General features: G+C 43.9%; 1 protein-coding gene across 1 annotated transcript in view; it reads left to right on the top strand.

Moving 5' to 3' along the window:
* The window catches only part of si:dkey-191m6.4 (rho GTPase-activating protein 22), a 41,312-nt gene that overhangs the window by 4,428 nt on the left and 12,144 nt on the right, over positions 1-24,740 (top strand). Inside the window, exons 2-3 of the mRNA XM_056429461.1 lie at positions 3,975-4,177; positions 18,306-18,393. Coding sequence (XP_056285436.1) covers positions 3,975-4,177; positions 18,306-18,393 — 291 coding nt within the window. The remainder of the gene's footprint in view (positions 1-3,974; positions 4,178-18,305; positions 18,394-24,740) is intronic.

Genomic DNA, 24,740 nt, shown 5'->3' with positions numbered 1-24,740 from the left:
CAAGCGACAACGTAACGCAACAGGCAGAAATAAAATGAACCATTAAGACCTTTAGAAAAAGAATATATATGGAAATAATCCTTTTTAATGGAAGTCATGAGCCTGTTATGTATTCTGTTATAAATAATGTTTATGATGAAACAACACGGCTTTGATCCAAGAGAAGAACCAGAGAGAGGAAGAGGAGGGAAATAACAGGGATTAACAAGAGATGGAGAGATGAGGAAAAGACGAGAGGAGAAAGAGAGAGAGGAGTAGAGAGGGAGAGAGAGCGGTAGAGAGAGGCAGAGAGAGGGAGGGAGAGAGAGGGGTAGAGGGAGGGAGAGAGAGGGGAGAGAGAGAGGGAGGGAGAGAGAGGGGAGAGAGAGGGAGGGAGAGAGAGGGGAGAGAGAGGGTGGGTGGGAGGGAGATAGAGAGTGGGAGGGAGGGAGGGAGAGGGGGAAGCAGAGAGAGAAAGAAGCGAAATAATATGGAGGTCCATTAAAACGTAACCATCGTGGACACAGGAAGGAGGGAGAGGTCGAGGGGAAGGGAGGATTAAAAAGAAGGAGAACTATTGATAAGCCATTAATAAGACATTAATAAGACATTAATAAGCCATTAATACGACATTAATAAGACATTAATAAGACAGTAATAAGACATTAATAAGACATTAATAAGCCACGTTGTCATGGCGCCACAACAGATGTTATAAAGTCACTTCATATCTGATGTTTTAGGTTCCAGGGACATTTAAATCAATATTCATAAAGATGTGTTAGTGGAAGCTGAAGAGTGAGCGCAGCGTTTGTGTAACGCAGCGTCTCTCTTGGTGGTGGAGACCAAATCAGAGACAGAAGAACAAACAATATTAGAGACAAAAATCACCCAAAAAAAACTTTTTGTGTACCTGAAGTGACACATTTGTCTAATTAACTAACCAGCAAACAGAGGGTTAATCAAACCTACATTTTGAGTTATATATATCATATATAAAAACCCGGTGGCCGTTTCTTGCAATGTGTCTGATGGTTTATAGATTTTCACATATCATAAAACAATTTATTTATTTCTAACTCATTAAACTCAAAGTGTGTCACATGAGACCTGAAATCATGAAACACCTCCGGCGGGATGTCGCTGGAGAGAGAGACAATAAAAGATATACAAACGTTGGTTTTCTTCCCCCTCCCTGTTCATACATTGATCGTGTGTGTGTGTGTGTGTGTGTGTGTGTGTGTGTGTGTGTGTGTGTGTGTGTGTGTGTGTGTGTGTGTGTGTGTGTGTGTCTACACAATTGATTCCTATGAATTATACATCCTCCAACAGCTTCTCTCGGCTCGTTTCTGGTCTTTTTATCTCATTTCTCATTCGATGCGTCCGACACTCGTAACTTTTATGTTTTTAAACTTTATTTCAGACGTGAGGGACAAATAAAAGATAATATAATAGAGTATTAAAGTATTATAATATGTGTGGTTCAGAGATCCATTAAAAGACAAATGTGTCGCCTCCAGTTTGTTCATTTGAAGCCATTATAATACAAATAAATTTAAAAGCTGAATAAATTATTGACACAAACATATTATATATATATATATAATAAGATTAATGAACACGGCATAAGATGTGGGGAACAATCCTCAGCTTATGATGACATCATCCAAATATTATGAAGGAAAATGTAGCTTTTTTTAGTGAATTTAATGCACACTTTGTATATAAATACAAATAAATAAATGAAATATAAATATATAAATAATAAAAATAAATATGTATAAATACAAATAAATGAATATATAAAATATATAAATATAATTATATACTGTATATATATAAATAAAAACCTATATATAAATAAATAAGAAATAGATACAAATATGTCTTAATATATAAATATTTTCTTTTAACATATACAAATATATATGGTGTATATAAAAATATAAACATATATAAATACAAATAAGGGATATACATAGATATATACAGTATATATAAATATACATATATACTGTATATATAAATATAAAAATATATAAATACAAATAAATAAATAAGGAATATACATAAATCTAAATATATACTGTACTTACAAATACAGGACTGTCTCAGAAAATTAGAATATTGTGATAAAGTTCTTTATTTTCTGTAATGCAATTAAAAAAACAAAAATGTCATGCATTCTGGATTCATTACAAATCAACTGAAATATTGCAAGCCTTTTATTCTTATAATATTGCTGATTATGCCTTACAGCTTAAGAAAACTCTAAAATCCTATCTCATAAAATTTTAATATTTCCTCAGACCAAGTAAAAAAAAAGATTTATAACAGCTGAGTGTTTGTCAAGGCTCAGGAAACCCTTGCAGGTGTTTCGAGTTAATTAGACAATTCAAGTGATTTGTTTAATACCCTACTAGTATACTTTTTCATGATATTCTAATATTTAGAGATAGGATATTTGAGTTTTCTTAAGCTGTAAGCCATAATCAGCAATATTAAAAGAATAAAAGGCTTGCAATATTTCAGTTGATTTGTAATGAATCCAGAATGCATGACATTTTTGTTTTTAATTGCATTACAGAAAATAAAGAACTTCATCACAATATTCAAGCCTTAATTTTCTGATTTATTGCTGATTATGCTACAGCTTAAGAAAACTCAAATATCCTATCTCTAATATTAGAATATCATGAAAAAGTATACTAGTAGGGTATTAAACAAATCACTTGAATTGTCTAATTAACTCAAACACCTGCAAGGGTTTCCTGAGCCTGACAAACACTCAGCTGTTATAAATCTTTTTTAACTTGGTCTGAGGAAATATTAAAATTTTATTTTTTAGGTTTTCTTAAGTTGTAAGCCATAATCAGCAATATTAAAAAATAGGCTTGCAATATTTCAGTTGATTTGTAATGAATCCAGAATGCATGACATTTTTGTTTTTTTAATTGCATTACAGAAAATAAAGAACTTTATCACAATATTCTAATTTTCTGAGACAGTCCTGTATACATCCAAATAATGAATATAAATAAATAACTGTGCCATGTTTATTTTGTGTTAAACTGTCGTGATGTCCTCTTGAAGCCTCTCTGAGGTAATGCGTCCTCATTTGGAAAGGAGCCAGAGCGATTACTCTGTCGTCTCCTGAGCTGCAGATTTGATGTTCTTTCGACTTCCGATGCGTCGACTGATGAAAATATCACGATCAAATATGATCAAACACACACTTACACACTCACACACCCACACACCCACACACTCACACACGCACACACTCACACACTCTTAGATCTCCTCGTGGACATGGAGACTATAAACCACCCGCTCCCTTAAACCTGTCCTTGAGCTCAGGTTACACTCTGTTTGTGGAGAATGATTCAGGCAGCCAGCCAGCCGGTCCCATGAGGTCCTATTATCCCTGCTCAATGCCCCCCCCCCCCCCCCCCACACACACACACACTCTTCTATCAGGCTGTGGCAACCCGAGGACCTTTGAAATGAGGGAGGGGACCCCTGTCACCTGAGGCTGTGTGTGCATGTGTGTGTGTGTGTGTGTGTGTGTGTGTGTGTGTGTGTGTGTGTGTGTGTGTGTGTGTGTGTGTGTGTGTGTTTGTGTTTATCTGCCCTCTGTTATTATTTGTGCCTGCTACCTCTGTGCAGCTCTACTCCCCTTTCATCAAGAGGCGTCTCCGCCCGGGGCACGAGGTTGTATTGTGTGTGTGTGCGTGTGCAAGACAGAGCATGTGTATGGGTGTGTGTGTGTGTGTTTGTGTGTGTGTGTGTACGACTTGCTCAATGAGGGATAACACAAGCTCCTACGAGGGAGAAAAAATGAAAAGACACGAGCCAAAGAAATGAAGCAGAGATCCATCAATCACCTTTAACCCCGCGCCTCACGTCACGCCTGCTTCACGTGTGTGTGTGTATCTGTGTGTGTGTGTGTGTCTGTGTGTGTGTGTGTGTGTGTGTGTGTGTGTGTTTTGCAGCCAGGTCCAAGAGCATGGTGATGGGCGAGGTGTCCCGGGGCCCGTGCGGCCGGCCGGCCTCCCCCGGCCTCCAGGAGGGGGCGCTGAAGGCCGGCTGGCTGAAGAAGCAGCGCAGCATCATGAAGAACTGGCAGCTGCGCTGGTTCGCGCTGCGCTCGGACCAGCTGTTCTTCTACAAGGACGAGGAGGAGACCAAGCCACAGGTGAGGGGGGGGGGGGGGGGGGGCCTGTGGTCACCGCGGTTACCGCGGTATAAGAGGCGGTCTAAAAATGTGTAATTAAAGAGTAATCCCGGCGGTTTTACAGCTTTCAGGCGGTGGGCTACTATTGCACATTTAGCTTTTTATAGTGTTGAATATATATATATATATAACTATAAATATATTCTGTTTATATAAATATATAAATACAAATAAATAATTATAAAATATATATAAATAGAAATATATAAATATAAATATATAAATACAAATGAATAATTATAATATATATATATAATTACAAATAAATAAATATGAAATATATATAAATATACACTGTATATATACATATGAAAATATATAAATAAAAATGAATAAATAAAAAATATATATAAATACAAAAATGAAATATGAATTTGTAAATAAATTAATTTACAATACATATAAATATATATAAATACAAATAAATATATATAAAACATATATAAATATAAATGTATACTGTATCTATAAATATAAAAATACATAAAGAAAAATAGATATAAATATATATGTATATATAAATATATAAATACAAATAATAAAATAAAATAAACATATATAAATATATACTCAAAATAAAAATATATAAATAAGAATAAATGAATAAAAAATATATACATACACATTTAAAAACATTGTGTAGCGCCCGCTGTGGCCTCAGGGGGCGCTACACAACGTATAAATCAGGTGATGTCGCGCATATGCTACTAAGTCTAGTTCGTCTCCGTTGGTTACCGACCTCGACTTTTTATGAATCTCACCTCATATTTAAATATTGTTTTATAAACACAGACAAAATATATGTTTATGCCCGATATGAACTGATCGTTTTATTCCCCATAAAGTGTTCTATGTTTTCTGCTCTGTAATCACATTTAAAGTTTCTTCCTCCATTAGTAACAAAACCGCCATGAATAATATTTCCCAGAATAAAAACCCTGAATCGATGCCACTGCTCCTGTGATGAGGGCCGTGGTGGTGATGACTCACACTGACGCGGTTACAGGAGGCAACGATAGTATCCAACACACACACACAACCTTTAGAGCCTATAATAATGATCTCTTCACATTTCTGCCTGAATTCCCGACATCTTTATTGATTCCTTTTTGTCTTCTCGCAGCACGACTGTTCATTTAATGTAGGCAACAACCGTCTGCCATCACACACACACACATACGCACACACACACACACATACGCACACACACACACACACACAGAAAGACGTGTTCTCCTCGTGACAGACGTGTCTTTAATCAGAGCGTGCCAATACCCATCCGGCCCGTATTGATTTGCAACTCTCAGTGGATTCTAGTCACACACACACTGTAAAATCCGATAAGTAAACCTTACTTAAAAAAAGCATGCAAACCGATTGCCTTAAAAAAATCAAGTAAAGTGAACTCCTTAAAAGCAAGTAAAGTTGAATACGTATTGTAAGTTGTACTAACTCATGCTTATAAGTGTAGTATACTTACACTTGAGTTTCAGTAACTAAACCAAATGAGTAAGGAGTACTTACAACTTTACTCAAGCTGTACTTTTGACGAGTATCGCCTACTTAAAATTACTATTTCAAACAACTCAATTATTTAAGTTGGGCTAACTAATGTTACATGTTCTGAAACTTAAAATATATCAGTAATGTTTACTTGAACAGAAGTGTCATTTACTTGTTAAAACCATGCAAACCGATTGCCTTAAAAAAACTAAGTTTACTTTACTTGTGTAAATTAAGTGCTTCAAACATCCTTTCCACAATAATGAAAAACAGGTTATATTCTACTCAAAAATCACATTTACAGTTACAAATATATTAAAGTAGAGACAAAGTTCAATTGTATGATTTGTTTTTAATTTTCTTCTCTTCTAACAAACCATTAGCAACAATTACAACAAAACATACTGCATTGTGGTTTGAATAAACCCATGTAGCACTTTATAATAAGTACACACTATTTAATGATGAATTCAGTTTTTATTAATCCTTTACCAATGCTAAATAGTGTGTACTTATTATAAAGTGCTTCCATATTTACAATAACAATTTAAAACACGAAATGTTATTTATTATGTAACACTGCCTACATAAATGGCAGCTGCATTAACTCTGCAATAACAACAAGCAGTTTATCGGCCAAACTTGGTTGGGAACAAACAAGCTACCAAGTGCAAAATGCGAAAGTGCAAAATGTAAAAACGTAAACGTGACCAATTCAGTAATTGGTCACGTTTTAACTCAACAGCAGATTTTTAAGAGTCTGCAGCTTTGGTGGGAGTTTGTCCTTGCCCAAGCCAAGCATCACTTTTTGAATGAAGTTGAATGTGTTCTTCATGGCTTTAGGGTAGTTCAAGTGCAAGGCATACGATAGCCCAAACAAGAGGCAAAGTGTGTGAGGTAGGTTCTGGAGATCATCCATCACAATACCTCCCTCAACAATAATGGCAGTCGACACTGGGTCCAGGTGGAGTTGATTTGGAGACAGGGGCACATCTTCAGCGATGACAGTCAGAACCCCAACAGGTACTTGTGCCCAGGCATCACCACTGTCACGATCCTGTGGAAGACCAAACAACAACAACATTACAACAAGGAAATGTAAATTGTCACTGTGTCCACACAGCTCCACACAAACACACACACACACACAGATGCGCGCACACACATACACACCATTCTAGTAAACATAATATCTTAGATACACCTTTGGAGAGAACATTTCTTCAAATTGAAGGTTGAAATTTGGTGGTCAAAGGTCACTGTGACCGTACAATACATAAAACTCTGGCCATAACTCAAGAATGAATATGCTAATTATGACAATTTCACACAAATGTTGAGGATAAGATGCAATTATAAGAACTTACAAAGCAGGTGTGGTAGAAGTGACTTGGGTCATCACCAAGCAGAACAGGGAGGCCTCGAGTACGAGGGTTCGCGCGTCACATCTGATGTCTGGAAGTGGATAATTTGAAAAAAGTACATTGTTATGCAACATTAAAATCTGACAGTACGAAGCTGTTCGTCAATGTGACAATGAAACAAGTATCATAAGAATGTTTGTTTGACAGTACAGACTTACCCGCAAATCAATTTGCTGCAATAACTCAGCCAATGTCTCTCCAACGCTTCCTTTCTTGGACTTGTAGATTGCTACAAAGCGGGATGTGAAGCAGTCCAGAGCATCAAAGAAGTTATTATGCAGGTTTGTGGTGGAGATCCGGTTGAACTCGGCAAACACCTAGAACACAGGAAAAAAACATACAGCGACTAAATCAGCTTGGACCATTGTAGAAATTTAAAAATATATATAATCTGCAAACAAGAGCTACGTCATTACACTGTTCATTTGTAGGTAAAAACTAAGTTGATATGGGTAGTTGGGATTATTCCCTCAAAATACACTGCTTACAGTTCCACTGCATCTGCAAGAAATAATTTTAATTGGGGAGAATCTATTAATTATCATATAATTGTACCATTGTAAACCCTTTGTCAAAATCTCTAACAATGCTCTATTGCTGATTATAACTTATAAAGAAGAAATATCCTCCAAATTAAAGGCTATTGGCTGGTGTCTTACCTTTAGTGAACGGCCCCTCCCTCCGGCAGTTGACGTCAGCACTTTCTCTGAAAAGGACAAAGAAATTTAAAAGGAAGCTGTACTTACAGTATATACATATACATAAACACACTATTTGTATACATGTAAATGCATGTAAATGCATGTACATACATATATTTGAGGCCATGTTCAAAAATTGAAATAAACACAAGTAAACATAGCTGTCTTGTCATACTTCCTGAGGAGTTTATACAGGTCAAAGAAGATAGCCAAGACCACCAATATCCCCTGTCTAATGTTAACATAAATTGCAGATTGAGATTACACCTTGATTATCTTTTACAGGCATCTTATTGTAGCTGACAGCTCAAGAGGCGCATATAAAAGGTCAAATTAATTTGCGCATTCTCTGAGGTTTAAGAGGTATGCATGCGCAACTGCAGCTTTAATGGGGACTTTCACCACTGGATGAATTAACGTTGCATGAAGCTGATGACTGCTCGCGTGTTAACTATGGCAGTTCAGATTACTGTATGAAATCATTTCGGTGATGCTAATATTCAGAATAATGAAGCTTTTTGATATTTGTGTAGTATGTATTTTCCACAATGCAGACAGTCCCTGCGCCCCTGTGCGCACTACTCCCGCAGCTGGCCGCACATTGAAACCAACGTTATTCGCCCAGCTCGGAGAACCACCCGTTTTGGTCAAATGAAGGTTAGCTTGTTGTCTGCCAGAGAGGTGTTCTTTGTGTTTTAACACCGTTTCGCTAATGAGTTATTTATCCGGGAAACCCAAATCTGTGAATCTCTTTCCAACTTTACCGAACTAACTTTGGCCGTGTGTTGTGTTGTAAAGACTTAGTTACAACGGCACTAGTCATTCATTAACTAAATACACAGGAGTAGCAAAGACCAACCGAAGTGTAAAACCCCTACATTACATGCAATATATAGCTCGCTGCTAGCTAACCAACGTTACACTTGTAGGCTAACGTCTTACACCAATCACTTAGAGTTAGCTAGTGTAAAATACTATAACTCCCCCGCTAACAGTGGCTTTAGTGACAAGTTACCTTACTGTTGCTGCAGCCCTCTTGCACATCTTCAACACAGTTGCCAGAGAAACAGTTGTTGGCTTTACAAACAGTACAATGTGGCTGTGTCTACTACCGCACACTTCACGAAGTACACTGCAATGCAGTGCACTACAATTCAGTGCACTGCATTGCAGTGCACTGCGTCGCTGATGAAGTGCTGTCTCAAATGGAACACTTACGTTAACCACTTGGCGGAAGTGACGGACGCAAATCTGTTCACGGCACCCGCGAAATTAAGCCGGGAGTGACGTATGCAAATCTGCTTGCGATACCCAAACCCTTAAAGTGACAACATGAATGCACTTCTTGCCCTCTTGTTGTCTCTTGTTTACCCCTTTCTCCACCCCATGTGGAAACTGCGATACCTCCACAATCGCGGCAGGAGCCTCCGCCTTCTGGCTGAAGTCGAGATGGTATATGTAAATTTAATTGTGTGATTTTGCCTTACCTTCACAGCATAGCTTCATGTAGTAGTTGCAATTAAATTCTCCTCGCTAGGTATGCTAAATTCTCAATTATCTTTGTCAGAAGTAGCCTTCTTCTTTGCAATCCACATACACACCATATGGAAATTAAACATGACAAATCTGTACATGTTTGTCCCTAGATTCCATTTAGTTTTAAGAATTATCCACTGAAATGATAGGCATCATCTGCTTGAATTCACACAGTAATAGGCCTATGTTGACTGACTGTACTTTTATACACATCTCTGTTGTAGTGAAGTTTACCCTGATACAGGAATCAATTAGCAATTGAACACACAGGCATATTAATTATTGTTACAAACATGCATCAATTCTAATATAAATCAGAAAACGCAATAAAAGACTACAAAACCTCAATGACAACATTTTATTGATAAAATGACTTGCATATTAATATAATCTTCCCTTCCCTGCCCGCTGCCGCCTAGCTGGGTCGGCAGCCTTCAGCAGAGTGGTGGGGCTATTGATGGCTGCCACGTCAGAGTGAAGCCCCCAGCGGAGGATGCTGCCTGCTATTTTAACAGGAAGCTTTTTCATTCCATCCAGCTGCAGGCCATCTGTGATTATAAGTGCAAATTCATAGATGTGTGGGCTACCCAGACTCAGTGCATGATGCCAGGGTCCTGAATAACAGCCCCATCTTCTATGAGCAGTCATCCCCTCCACCAGGATACTGTATCCTTGGGGATGGTGGCTACCCCTGCCTGTCCCAACCCATCTGCCTCATGACCCCTTCAGGCAGCCTGTCCACCTCCAAGCTACAACTGCTGCCTGTCAAAGGCGGTGTGTGTGGAGAGGTCCTTCGGGATACTGAAGACGCGATGGCGGTCCATCTTCTTAAAGGCCCTGGAGGTGGATGTGAGGTGCCAGAGGTCATTGGAGCCAGATGTCGGGAGGGCAGCAGAGGACCAGCACCAGCACCTCCAGGAAACGTCTCTGGGGCAGGAAACAGAAATAGGATAGCCATTCAGTGCTATGTCCCAAACCATGATTACATTTAAATTAATACATACTAGACATTAAAAAAACACACAACGATGATTGAAAGCTACAATTATTTCTAGAAGGACAAGCTTAGATAGCTATCGTAACGGTATTAATTATCGGGCGGCGTATGGCCAAACGTTCACGGTGTCATGTTAACCAGTTATTAAACTGAGCATATCCATTGTTAATCCATAATTAAAATTGCTATTTCGATTGGTTAACGTTGTTTAACACTGTCCGATGACTGACATAGCCATCTGTCGTCGGACTTGCCGCTGGAGCCCGCCACCTGCCCCCGCTCGTCAAGCGAAAAGTGTCCGATAAAAGTGCACCTTCGTCGGACTGGCAAGCGGTGGTGGATTACCCAGCTAGTTTATCATAACTGCCATGCAGATCCAATGGCATCTAATGCTACCTAGGTATGCTAACTGTCGGTATACATCATATACATCGTTAACTCCACCAAATACTCATGTCGCTGGCTTTAATCTGAGAATGGCATGTTAGTAGTACATTTTAATACCAGTAAATGTTTAATTACCGCTGATACTTACATGTACGGTCTGTCGCTCCGTGGTCTACCACTTGTTCTACCGTAGCCATCTCGTCCGCCATTGTTTTAGAAATAAAATGAAAAGCTGGAGAAAGGGCTCCTCCTCTTCCGCTACGTCACCAAGTTGGCCGCCGCTTAGTGCGAGTAGTGTCCATCGTTTTACACTACATTTTTGGCCCGTTTGCAGTGCACCATCCGGGTACTTTCAGTGCACTGCATTTTGCTGGTTTTGTCAGTGTGGCGCACTTCGAGCACTTCGAGCACTGAAAGTCAGTGCTCGAAGTGCTCAAGTGCGCGGTAGTAGACACAGCCTGTGTCTCTTAATGACGTGGGTGCCACCCGTTTCAACAACACCTTAACGGAGCTTCAGCAGAAAGCACGGTCATGCTGCATTCAAGATTCAAGATGATTCAAGAAAACACACACAGGTGTGAGTAAGTGTGTGTGTGTGTGTGTTGGCACCTACAGGGGGGCAACTGGGCACACATACACAACAAACACAGTGGTTAAGGTAACATTTGTGTGTGTGCAGTGTGTGTGTGTGTGTGTGTGTGTGTGTGCCTAGTGGGTCACTGTGAGGTCGCGTGAGTCTGGGCGCCTGCCTGTCCGCGGTCCTTGTCTCTCCTGTTGTTCCTGTGGTGTGCTGGAGGCCTGATCTCTGCAGTTCTCTGTGGGGAAGCCTGTGAGGCGTTGGGGCAGGAGAAGCAGATAGTTGTGTAGTCCTGGACAGGTCTCCTGGTGAATGAAAAGGCAGGCAGGGTGTCCTGCTGTGTGCAGCATCAGTAACAGGGTGGGAATCTCCAGATAGAGTGCTCACAGAGCCTTCTCCTCAGAAAAGGAGCTGTGTGTCCTCCTGAAGAGGTGAGTTGCCAAACTCATGATGCTTCCTGTCAGGACGCTCTCCTAGCTCAGAAATCTGGGACTGGTGAGGTGGTCTCACCTGTCCACCTTTCTCACCAGAGTGTCTGGGTTTACTGACCATCACCTCCTCCCTAGTGATGTGGACTCCCATTGTTGACCGTCCTCTGTGTGCTCCTCAGGTATTTCCCAGTCAGCAGTCACCCTCTTGGTGTCGTGGCTATTCAGTCCACACTGTCTGGAGTACCCCCTACCTGACCAAATCAGCTCCTCCACAGCAGTTTTGAGTGTGGTGAGACTGACATGAGACAGGCTGTACCACTGCAACCAATGATCAGTCATGAGCTCCAGTTGGACTCCGCGCAGTTGCTGGAGGTGATGAGCCACCACTGTTGACACAGTGTTGGCCTTTGATGAGTACACAGAGCTGATGAGGGACACAGATGCGTAGTGTGGTGAGGAGTAGCAGGAGGACCTGAATGGTCCCAGTGGCCACAATTCAGGGGAGGCCAGGTCAGAGGTCCCATCTCTGAGTCCCCAGTCCTGGGGGACTAGTCAGTAGGGTGTTCCAACCCAGCCTAATCAGTGGTCAGAGCCCAGCTTGGGCTGAGTCCAGAGGGGAAAGAGTGGTGCTGGCTGATACCACACAGCTAATCAATGGATCTCAGTTCTGGATAGTTTGGGAGAGGGTGGTCCAGTGCTGGTGGAGGGGATGGAGTGAGCATTATCATGGACTGTGGGCAAGCGGGCCAGGGTAGTCATTCATCAAGAAGGAGTCGGCTTCAATAGTCCTTTACCAGAGCCACGCCACTCATTTCATTCAGTGGTGCTGGGGAAGCAGTCAGTCATACATGAACAGGAAGCATTCTTGAGCACAGGGGGACCTAGTGGATTGAGCGAGAGGAGGCGGGGACGGAGGCATCATCCAGCTAGCTCTTATAGTAACAGCACCTCAGCAGTTCCCTCCTCACACTGTGCTCGGGGCTCGCTGTCTTGTATCACATCCTGCGGTGAGACTGGCCACCGGCTCGGTGTCACTCTTCAGTGTGTGCGTGAGAGTGTCGTGTTGTGAGCGTGCTAACTTCAACGTTGTGTGTGCCTTCAAGGCCGTAGTCTGCTGTTGTGCAGTTGAGCTCACCATAAGCACCGCAGGCTTCAAGCGCAGGAGATGCGAGCTGTCATCGTACACTCCGTGCAGCTGGTGTAGTGGCTGGCTGCTCCATCTATTAGTCCCTGATAGTCTACTGTCTCTCTCATAGGCGCCCCCTGTGCGCTCTCCTCAGTCCCTTCCCGCCGCCCTCCTACCTCCTTTGGCTTCCTTCACCGCCCTCCTCAGTCCGCGGACATCTGGCCTTAAGATGCCAGCGCAACCGCTCGGAAGACCGCAGGATGATCCAGGGACTTTCCGGCTTTTTACCGTGGGAGCGATGAATCTCACTACTTGTTAGATGCCACTCATTGCGACAACATAAACCCCGCTGCGGTCACTGTTCCGAGTCCGGGCTGTCACACTGAATCGACACTGATCATCAACCCTCAGCCTCTGATCGGTGCGTCCAACCACTCAGTCTACTTGAGTCCAGCTCACCACCCTGATTCACTGCCACCACCGCCTTCGCAAATTTTGTCGGGCGGCATGGGAAGCCGAGCCGAGATGGTTGAGAGGCTTAACGGTAAGATTGGGAGAGAGACAGAGCTCTCTGAATCAAAAATAGCAGCTCTGGTGTTCTCTGTCGTAATCCGTGGTGTGTCGTTGTGAAAGTTTTGAAAGTTTTTAATGGACTTTTTAGGTTCACCACCAGTCCCAGCCCACCCCACCAGCTGCCCAGCCACGCGCACAGATGTGTCACCATGGGTCCGATAAGGTCCGAGTAGTGCTGCCGCCGGGGTTGAGCTTGTGGTCCGATGTGGTGATGAGTGGTGACGGAGAGTGTGATGAGAAAAAGGTAGATCGGGAGCATGAGATCGCCAGAGATGTTCCAGGTAGATTCGCAGGTGGAACGAAATGTCTTGGGGTGTTCTTGGTGTCATTTAGTCAGTTTAACCTCTCTCACCTTAGACTACCCCCTTAGATCTACCGTCTGCACGGAAGTTGGGCATATGACCGGATACGGCAACTCGATCGGCACCATGCTCCTTGCCCCATCCGCACGGCCACAAAATCATACAGTCCTCATGTCCCGTTGGTTTCTGATCCTCCCCCCTTACATCATCATCATTTTATTTTCATCATCATCCGTTTTAAGAAGGATGCTGGGCAGCAAGAAGGATGCTGGGCAGAGGTCTGTTCCTTTGTTTCCCCTTCGCTCGATGTTCTCTCGTCTTCCGTCGTAGTAGCGGCTCCACTGTTGTTTGTTGATGTTGAGTGTGGTTCTCTCTGCCGCGCGATGGGCCTGGAGGAAAATGGAACAAAAAAAAAAAAGTTTTTGTTTAAAATATGTCAAATGTCCAAGTGCTGTCGTCGATGCTGTTGTTAGTGCCGTGTGAGAAAAACAAAAAAAAAAATAAAAACAAAAAAAAAAGCGCAGCAATCTCCCTCCGCTGACCTCTCGACGGCGTCTGGACACAGCCGCGCCATCAGCACCTTGTAACTCGGACTTTCCAGTGTCACTCAATGTCGCGCGCCCTGTGACCAGAATGCGTTCGTCAACTTTTGTTCAGGAACAATTCAAATCGTTTGCCAGGCGACCCGGGAGCAGTGTGTGTGTGGAGGGGGTGGGGGGAGTCAATCTTAAGGTGACCGCCAAAACACGCCTGAACAACGTCTGCCAATCGACTAGCAGGGCTCAGCTCGATGACATTGCGGGGGGAGCCCGTGCGGCTCTCCCGTTATAACTACGCTACTGCACGCGCGCGCCTCTCTTGGCAACCGCACGCCCGTTAACCGCGACTGGATGTAGAAAGCGGAATATAGCGCCAAAACACGCCTGAACAAAGTCTGCTTATAGACTAGCTAATGGACAGTGAGTGTAAGCTAACGCTAAGTCAGCTAGATTTGGCTAGTTACCTTAGCAAACTCAGATAACTTACCTTATTATTGTTCTTCAGAAGACAAAATGAGACTTTTCACAACTTAAGTCTTTATTGCGCAGCTTCCAGTCCGCTCGAGCCACCGTGTCTTGAGCGCGAAGATGGACTGACTGTCCGCTTCTGCGCATGCTCAGACCCCAGCCGTTATTTGTTACTTGAGTGTATCAAGTTAGCTTTACTCAAAACAATTTGTGAATTGGTTATTTTCTACCTGTAAGTAACTGTTACTTGGTAAAAACTAGTAAGAAGTGATATTTTTGATCGCCGAGTAAAGTATACTCATTTAATGTAAGTGTCGACCACTATTACATTTTACAGTGTATGGTTAAATTCACACGCACACACACACACACACACACACAGATCCACGCCCTCAGAGAGCCGGATGTGTGATGAAGTGTCACTCTGGCCTTTTTTCTCTTTCTCCCTCTCATCTTCTAATCGATAGGAAATACGAGAGTGGTGAGTGGGTGTGTGTGTGTGGGGGGGGGGGGGGTCGGCAAACCCCCCGCAACAGAACGAGACCCTCCCCCCTCCCCCCACCAAGAGGAAAATATGTGGTAATTGATCGTAGGTGGAGCAATACTGACGGGGATCTATACAGGTTTTATTTTTCCTTTTCATCTTGTGGGGATGAATCCACCGAGGGACGACCGTCACTTCACACACACACACACGCACACACGCACTCGCGCACACGCACACACACGCACGCATACACACACACACACACACACATACACACACACACACACACGGTGTCATGGTGGAGACACAATGAGAATCCAGCTGCACTTCATCAGGAGATGGAGAGCCTGACGTGCTCCGGTTTGATTTCCATCGCTGCTGCTGTCATCATGATGGATGTAAAGGCCGCCTGCCAATCAAACAGAGGGGGCGGGGCTTCACTTCTCTACTTCCAAGTCGCTCCGTCCCCGGGCTGAGCCGCGTATATATATATATATATATATATCTTTATATACAGTATATATAATATATATATTTATTTATACATATATATATCTTTATATATTTATATATATATATATTTTTATATATATATATATATATATAAATATAAAAGCTGTGCCATCTCCCCTCTCCAGCTCACTCCGTTGACCACTCCTCCTTCATTCATCCCCGGCCAGCTACTCGTGTTATTCCGAGCACATAGCACCCTTGGGAGTTGCCCCCCCTCCTCCTCCTCCTCTGGTTCCTGCCCTGCCCTCCTTCCACCCACCCCTTCCATTTGTTGCCATGGCGACCGACATTGGCGACAGACCCGGCCCTCTGGGGAGCCCCCCCCCCCCTCCCATCTGATGGAGGATGCCAGCGTGCAGCCGAGCGGGGGGACAGACCCTCAGGCCCTCAGGCCCTCAGGCCCTCAGACCCTCAGGCCCTCAGACCCTCAGACCCTCAGGCCCTCAGACCCTCAGACCCTCAGGCCCTCAGACCCTCAGGCCCTCAGACCCTCAGGCCCTCAGACCCTCAGACCCTCAGGCCCTCAGACCCTCAGACCCTCAGGCCCTCAGACCCTCAGACCCTCAGACCCTCAGACCCTCAGACCTTCAGACCCTCAGGCCCTCAGGCCCTCAGGCCCTCAGACCCTCAGACCCTCAGACCCTCAGACGCTGGCACCGTCTCCACGGCCCTCTGAGCAGCTAAGTGGGTATTGATCGGGATAATGTTCTGATCATCTGTGAGGGTCAGCGCTCAATCACAGGAGAGCTGAAACATGAGAGGGGAGGAGAGAAATAATGAGGAGGAGGAGAAGAAGAAGATTGAGGAAGAAGAGGAAGAAGAAGTAAAACAAGTAGAAGAAGAAGCCCCTACACACACACACACACACACACACATGGAGGTTCCTGAACTAATTTGTCATTCATGGATTTGGCTCTCGACGAAGGCGGTCGCATTTTTCTCTCCCTCTCCTCCCCATGACCTTCCCCTCCCTGCTTGGCTTCTCTCGTCATGTCTTGTCTGTCTCTATACTTGAGAGACTCTCTCCGCATCGCTCTTCGAACTAAAAACCATGGACGTAATCAACTGGTCCTTAAACGCAATTGACACCATCTTCTCGACGAGAAGCTCGGGTTCGGGGGAACCTGCCTGTCCTGCCGGGACGTTGCAGCTGGTTACACGATGGACGCGTGGGGGAAGTGGCGTGTCTTGTGCCTAGCAGCCCTTTCCGTGGAGGACGTAGAAGACATCTACCTATTCGGAACTTTGATTACAGGATTTCTGCTGTTTGGATTTGGCGCTGCCCTGGTTTATCGGAAAATTAAGGAAACGGTGACAGCCGTTAAAAGCCCCCTAAGGCTGCCCGACATGATTGACGCGTTGGGCAGAGTTGTTGGCACTCAGACTTTGGCATTAAACCGTCAGAATGACAACATCGTGGAGAAGCTGATGGCTCTGCAAATGAAATTGGATCGATTTGAAATCCTATTGGCAAACGGGAGGAAAGTGGAGGAATAGTAGGTGCGCAAAATTGAATTGCAGCTATTGGAAGACCAAACAATCCCAATCTTATCTGCTTTCGGCTCCCTCTACCAGGACGGGCCTTGGCCAAGGCCGTGACTGGAACAACAACTCACACGAAGATCACTGAAGCGAGACTCTCTCATTCCTTCCCCTATCCACAGACACCTGTGGTTGTTTTCTCCCCAGGACCCTTCAAGGCCATCTCCATGGCAACGACCATCTTGTGGACTGAGAACTTTGTCTGTTGTGGACTGGGGGAGGACGATACACCGGCCACTCACACACGACCTTCAACAAACTGAAATGCACTCACTACCCCCCATCCCACGCCGCCTGCTTTGCCCCCAGGGTGACAGGACGGGTCTGCGTCCGCGCCGTGACGGCGAAGGACCGGGCTGGCTGCTTGTCGGTGCTGGTTACCTTCTGTCCCCAATGGCGGGGCTATCGCCCAGTCTTTGGATTACCTCCCCTCTCCTTCCTACTCGTTGCAAGTCATGTCTAAGATGTATGTGCTTATGTGCAATGGTGTTTTTTGTTTCTCCTGCTCCCACACTGTACCCCTCTAGGGGCATAGTCGGGGGGTGGCTTTTTCTTTTTCTCGCCTCTCTTCCCTCATGTTATGCTGTCATCTTTCATCCACCTTTTCCTAGATGGCGCCTGGACGGCGCCTCGGTGTCTTGGTGCGCGATTCTTGCACCTTCCGCCAAAAAAAGTTCCTCGTTTGTTTGTGAAAACATTCTTTGGCAATAAACCTGTTTCTGATTCTGATTCTGATAGTTTATCAGAAACAAAGAAAGTAGAAACTCAACGGACGCTATGAATAAAGGATAAAACAACCCCGCCGTCCCCTCTTGTGACGTCACGGCGGCCTTTAAAATGTCCATTTCCACATAAAATGATTTAGAGGACGAAGAAAGACTTTTATCGTCATATAGTTGTATACATATATCAAATTCTTCTCTGCATTGAACCCATCCTTCCGTTTTCCACGCGGTACCTGAACGCCTCTCTCTGTGTTTCAGGGCTGTATTCCTCTGCAGGGATGTCAGGTCAACGAGCTCACAGCGAACCCCGACGAGCCGGGAAGACACCTGTTTGAGATCGTACCAGGTGAGAGCCCCGGGGGTCCTGGAGGTCGTGGAGGTCATGGAGGTCTTGGAGGTGTAGAATGTAGATGGTGGAAAGAAATAAGGGCCTTTTTAAAGATATTTACTCATTGAAAAGTCTCCAAAAACCCAAACAAGTAAAGATCAAATCAAAGCTAACATTAAGAAACTGAATTATATATTTTATTTTATTGTTTTCCACACAAAAAAATATCAATTTTCAACACCGTTGCTGTTCCGTGTTCAGCCAGCAGAGGGCGCTGTTGGCCACAGATCAGCTGTGTGGATCTCCTCATCTCCTTCCAGCTGGGGATGAACTCCATGAAGTAAAGAGGATGTAGTAGGATGTAGTTTTCACTCCACTTTTCCCTCTTGACGACCTGAAGGCCCCTTGCGAGTGGACGGAAGCCTCTGAGGGTCTTTATTTGTCTTTATTTTGACTCGATGCTCCATGAGAACCACAGGTTGGAGTCTCAGAGTCCCGGCAGGGCGACCGGGCCCTCGATGCGTCGCCCCGTTGCATTGTGGGAGTGCTTGCTCGGAGCTCTCTGCTTGCATTCAGAGCGGTTCTGTTTATGGCCGGTCAACATCGCAGAGGGGTGAGAACCCCAGGGGGTTCTACGGAGAGAGAGAGAGAGGGTGGAGAGAGAGAGAGGGGGGGGGGCGGCTAAGGAGACAGGAAGGACGGAGACAAGGAGGTTTATAGACTTATTTAATGCATTTCATTCAAACCTGATGTCTCTCTCCCCATCTCTCTCTCTCTACTGTGTAATCGGCTCAAGCTCTTTACCCCCCCCCCCCCTTTCTTTCTATCTTTCTTCTTCCTCCTGACTCTTCTTCCTCGCTCTTCTTCTTTTTCCTCACCCTTCCTCCTCAATCTTCTTCTTCTTCTTCCTCACTCTTCTTCTTCTTTCTCACTTTTCTTCTTCTTCTTCTCCCTCACTCTTCTTCTTCTTCTTTACCCTTCTTTTTCCTCTTCCTCTTCTTCTTCTTCTTCTTCTGATGGCGTCAATGTTGGAAGTCCACATCATTTATTTCGTGAAAAGTTCTCCAGTGGAAACGATTTTTCATTTGAGACCCCGTTAAAGATACACATAACCCCACATGAAGATACAGAAAGACACAGAAAGACACATAAAGACACATAAAGACCCATAAAGATACATAAAGACACATAAAGATACATAAAGACACATCAAGATACAGAAAGATACATAAAGACACATAAAGATACAGAAAGATAGATAAGGATACATGAAGACATAAAGACACATAAACATATATAAAGACACATAAAGACGCATAAAGATACAGAAAGATACATAAAGATACATAAAGATACAGAAAGACACATAAAGATACATAAAGATACATGAAGACACATAAAGATACAGAAAGATACAGAAAGATACAGAAAGACACATAAAGATACATAAAGATACAGAAAGACACATAAAGACACATAAAGACACATAAACATATATAAAGACACATAAAGATACATAAAGACACATAAAGATACATAAAGACACAGAAAGATACAGAAAGATACAGAAAGACACATAAAGATACAGAAAGATACATAAAGACACATAAAGATACATAAAGACACATAAAGACACATAAAGATACATAAAGACACATAAAGATACATAAAGATAGATAAAGATACATAAAGACACATAAAGACACATAAACATATATAAAGACACATAAAGACACATAAAGATACAGAAAGATAGATAAAGATACATAAAGACACATAAAGACACATAAAGACACATAAACATATATAAAGACACATAAAGATACATAAAGATACATGAAGACACATAAAGATACATAAAGATACAGAAAGATACAGAAAGACACAAAGATACATAAAGATACAGAAAGATAGATAAAGATACATAAAGACACATAAAGACACATAAACATATATAAAGACACATAAAGATACATAAAGACACATAAAGATACATGAAGACACATAAAGATACAGAAAGATACATAAAGACACATAAACATATATAAAGACACATAAAGATACAGAAAGATACATAAAGACACATAAAGATACATAAAGACACATAAAGATACATAAAGATACATAAACCTATATAAAGACACATAAAGATCGATAAAGATACATAAACATAAATGAACATACATGAACACATTGTGGAGACGTCCACCCGGAGCCTCCAGAGGACCAATGGGAGCAGCCGCTCGTCTCTTTGTGATGCACCGCGTAGAGAAGAGTCTCGGTCCACAGAGACTGATTGGCTGTGTGTGTGTGTGTCTGTGTGTGTGTGTGTCTCTGTGTGTGTGTGTGTCACCAAGTTTGTTTGGCAACGATTGGAGGACAGCCCATCTTCCTGTCACTGCACACACACTAGGAGAGAGAGAGAGAGAGAGAGAGAGAGAGAGAGAGAGAGAGAGAGGGGACCCTTGTTACATTCCTCCTCAGGGCTTTGCGTCCCCCCGGGGGGCTGAGGGAACGGACCTGCATGCCCACCACACAGCTGAGTGAGAGAAGACGGGAAGAAAACAAGAAAAGAAGAAAAGAGTGAAGAATGGACAGAATAACGGAGTGAAGGGCGAGAGGTGGGACTCGTCCGACGGGCTTCTGGAGCATCGAGCATGGTTCTGGCCCTCAGCGCTGCCAGCGTACGGACCGGCACCGCGGGGCCGGAGAGGCCGCTGCACGCTGCAGCTGTAGTCCAGGCCAAGACCCGGACCAGGACCTGGACCCAGACCCGGACCTGGACCTGGACCCAGACCCAGACCCGGACCCGGACCCAGACCCGGACCAAGACCAAGACCCAGATCCAGAACGGGTCCCAGCTCCAGCTCCCCCAGCCATGGGGCCGGTGTGCTGCAAGCCGCACAGACTGAAGACGCGTCTCCAAGGTAACAGGAAACAGATGCTGGAGAGTTTTTTTTACAAGCGTCGTAGAGGCCGCGGCGCTGAGCGCGTGAAGCTCTGATTGATGCGTCTGATATACAACCTCCTCTTTATGGCGCCCTCCGTCCTTTGTGTGGGGAGCAGAAACAAAAAGCTACCGGCTCCGAGTGGACGCTTCTTCACTAGTCCTGGATAACTAGTCCTGCATCACTAGTCCTGCATCACTAGTCCGGCATCACTAGTCCTACATCACTAGTCCTACATCACTAGTCCGGCATCACTAGTCCAGCATCACTAGTCGTACATCACTAGTCCAGCATCACTAGTCCTGCATCGCTAGTCCTGCATCACTAGTCCTGCATCTCAATCCTACATCACTAGTCCTGCATCACTAGTCCTGCATCACTAGCCCTGCATCACTAGACCTGCATCACTAGTCCTACATCACTAGTCCAGCATCACTAGTCCGGCATCACTAGTCCTGCATCACTAGTTCGGCATCACTAGTCCTGCATCACTAGTCCTGCATCACTAGCCCTGCATCACTAGTCCTGCATCACTAGTCCTGCATCACTAGTCCTGCATCACTAGCCCTACATCACTAGTCCTGCATCACTAGTCCTATATCACTAGTCCAGCGTCACTAGTCCGGCATCACTAGTCCTGCATCACTAGTTCGGCATCACTAGTCCTGCATCACTAGTCCTGCATCACTAGTCCTGCATCACTAGCCCTGCATCACTAGTCCTGCATCACTAGTCCTACATCACTAGTCTGGCATCACTAGTCCGGCATCACTAGTCCGGCATCACTAGCCCTGCATCACTAGTCCTGCATCACTAGTCCTACATCACTAGTCCAGCATCACTAGTCCGGCATCACTAGTCCTGCATCACTAGTCCTGCATCACTAGTCCTGCATCACTAGCCCTGCATCACTAGTTCTGCATCACTAGTCCAACATCACTAGTCAGGCATCACTAGTCCGGCATCACTAGCCCTGCATCACTAGTCCTGCATCACTAGTCCAGCATCACTAGTCCGGCATCACTAGTCCTGCATCACTAGTCCTGCATCACTAGTTCGGCATCACTAGTCCTGCATCTCTAGTCCTGCATCACTAGTCCTGCATCACTAGTCCTATATCACTAGTCCTGCATCACTAGTCCTACATCACTAGTCCAGCATCACTAGTCCGGCATCACTAGTCCTGCATCACTAGTCCTGCATCACTAGCCCTGCATCACTAGTCCTGCATCACTAGTCCTACATCACTAGTCCGGCATCACTAGTCCTGCATCACTAGTCCTGCATCACTAGTCCTGCATCACTAGTTCGGCATCACTAGTCCTGCATCTCTAGTCCTGCATCACTAGTCCTGCATCACTAGTCCTGCATCTCTAGTCCTGCTTAGGCATTATGCTTGATTCCACACTCTCCTTTAGGAGCCATGTTAAAATGATGTCGAAAACCATAAACTTCCATATACATAATTTTAAACAAATAAGAAACTCTGCTGTTTTACACGCTATGATACTCTCACATGTGAGTTACTGCCTAATCAGTTGGCCTATGACAAGCTCAATAGTTATTAAACTTCGTCGAACTACTCTATAAAAAAGCATTGAAAATACTGGATAAAAAACCATTTAAGTATCATCATTGCTATATTTTAACCAAATACAAAATGTTAAGTTTTAATAATTTTAGAAAATTCACTTCGGCCTGTTTGATTTTCAAAATACTAAATGGCCTAGCGCCACCCCCCCTTAAAACCTTTATCAAACATCGATCTATTAACTCCACTCTGTCCACCAGAGCTGTCACAAACAGGGACTGTGAGGTCCCATTTAGAAAAACCCTGTTTGGGCAAAATGTGCTGTCCTTCAAAGGATGCATGATGTGGAACAGCCTACCTCCTTCTATAAGGGAAAGCCCCAGCCTGGTCACCTTCAAAGGCCACCTGAAGGCATGGCTCAGACTTCATCAGCCCTGTGACCATTAGAGTTAATCCGCACGGTATCCAAATGTCTTGCATGCACCTTTTTATTAATCTTTTTTTCTTCTTTTGTATTACTGTACTATCATGTGTGAAGTGATGTGTGCTTTCCATTTCACTCTGCTTGCATTCTTAAATTACATCAACCTGCCAAGGGACTACAGATGGAAACTAGCCTCCTGGCTATAATCTAGCATATTTACATGTACATTGTACTGTCAATCAATATGCACTGTCCCTTATTTTCTAAATAAATAAATAAATAAATAAATCACTAGTCCGGCATCACTAGTCCGGCATCACTAGCCCTGCATCACTAGTCCTGCATCACTAGTCCTACATCACTAGTCCAGCATCACTAGTCCGGCATCACTAGTCCTGCATCACTAGTCCTGCATCACTAGTTCGGCATCACTAGTCCTGCATCACTAGTCCTGCATCACTAGTCCTGCATCACTAGTCCTATATCACTAGTCCTGCATCACTAGTCCTACATCACTAGTCCTGCATCACTAGCCCTGCATCACTAGTCCTGCATCACTAGTCCTACATCACTAGTCCTGCATCACTAGTTCGGCATCACTAGTCCTGTATCACTAGTCCTACATCACTAGTCCTGCATCACTAGTCCTACATCACTAGTCCTAGTCCTGTATCACTAGTCCTGCATCACTAGTTCGGCATCACTAGTCCTGCATCACTAGTCCTACATCACTAGTCCTGCATCACTAGTCCTGCATCACTAGTCCTGCATCACTAGTCCTGGATAACTAGTCCTGCATCACTAGTCCTGCATCACTAGTTCGGCATCACTAGTCCTGTATCACTAGTCCTGTATCACTAGTCCTGCATCACTAGTCCTGGATAACTAATCCTACATCACTAGTCTTGCATCACTAGTCCGGCATCACTAGTCCTGGATAACTAATCCTACATCACTAGTCCTGCATCACTAGTCTTGCATCACTAGTCCGGCATCACTTGTCCTGGATAACTAGTCCTGCATCACTAGTTCGGCATCACTAGTCCTGTATCACTAGTCTTGCATCACTAGTCCGGCATCACTAGTTCAGCATCACTAGTCCTGTATCACTAGTCCTACATCACTAGTCTTGCATCACTAGTCCGGCATCACTAGTCCTGTATCACTAGTCCTGTATCACTAGTCCTGTATCACTAGTCTTGCATCACTAGTCCGGCATCACTTGTCCTGGATAACTAGTCCTACATCTCTATTCTTGCATCACTAGTCCTGTATCACTAGTCTTGCATCACTAGTTCGGCATCACTAGTCCTGTATAACTAGTCCTACATCACTAGTCTTGCATCACTAGTCCGGCATCACTAGTCCTGTATCACTAGTCCTGTATCACTAGTCCTGTATCACTAGTCCTGTATCACTAGTCTTGCATCACTAGTCCGGCATCACTAGTCCTGGATAACTA

This window comes from Pseudoliparis swirei, chromosome 13 (assembly GCF_029220125.1).
Source record: "Pseudoliparis swirei isolate HS2019 ecotype Mariana Trench chromosome 13, NWPU_hadal_v1, whole genome shotgun sequence".
NCBI lineage: Eukaryota > Metazoa > Chordata > Actinopteri > Perciformes > Liparidae > Pseudoliparis > Pseudoliparis swirei.
This window is presented reverse-complemented; position numbering and strand designations above follow the sequence as displayed.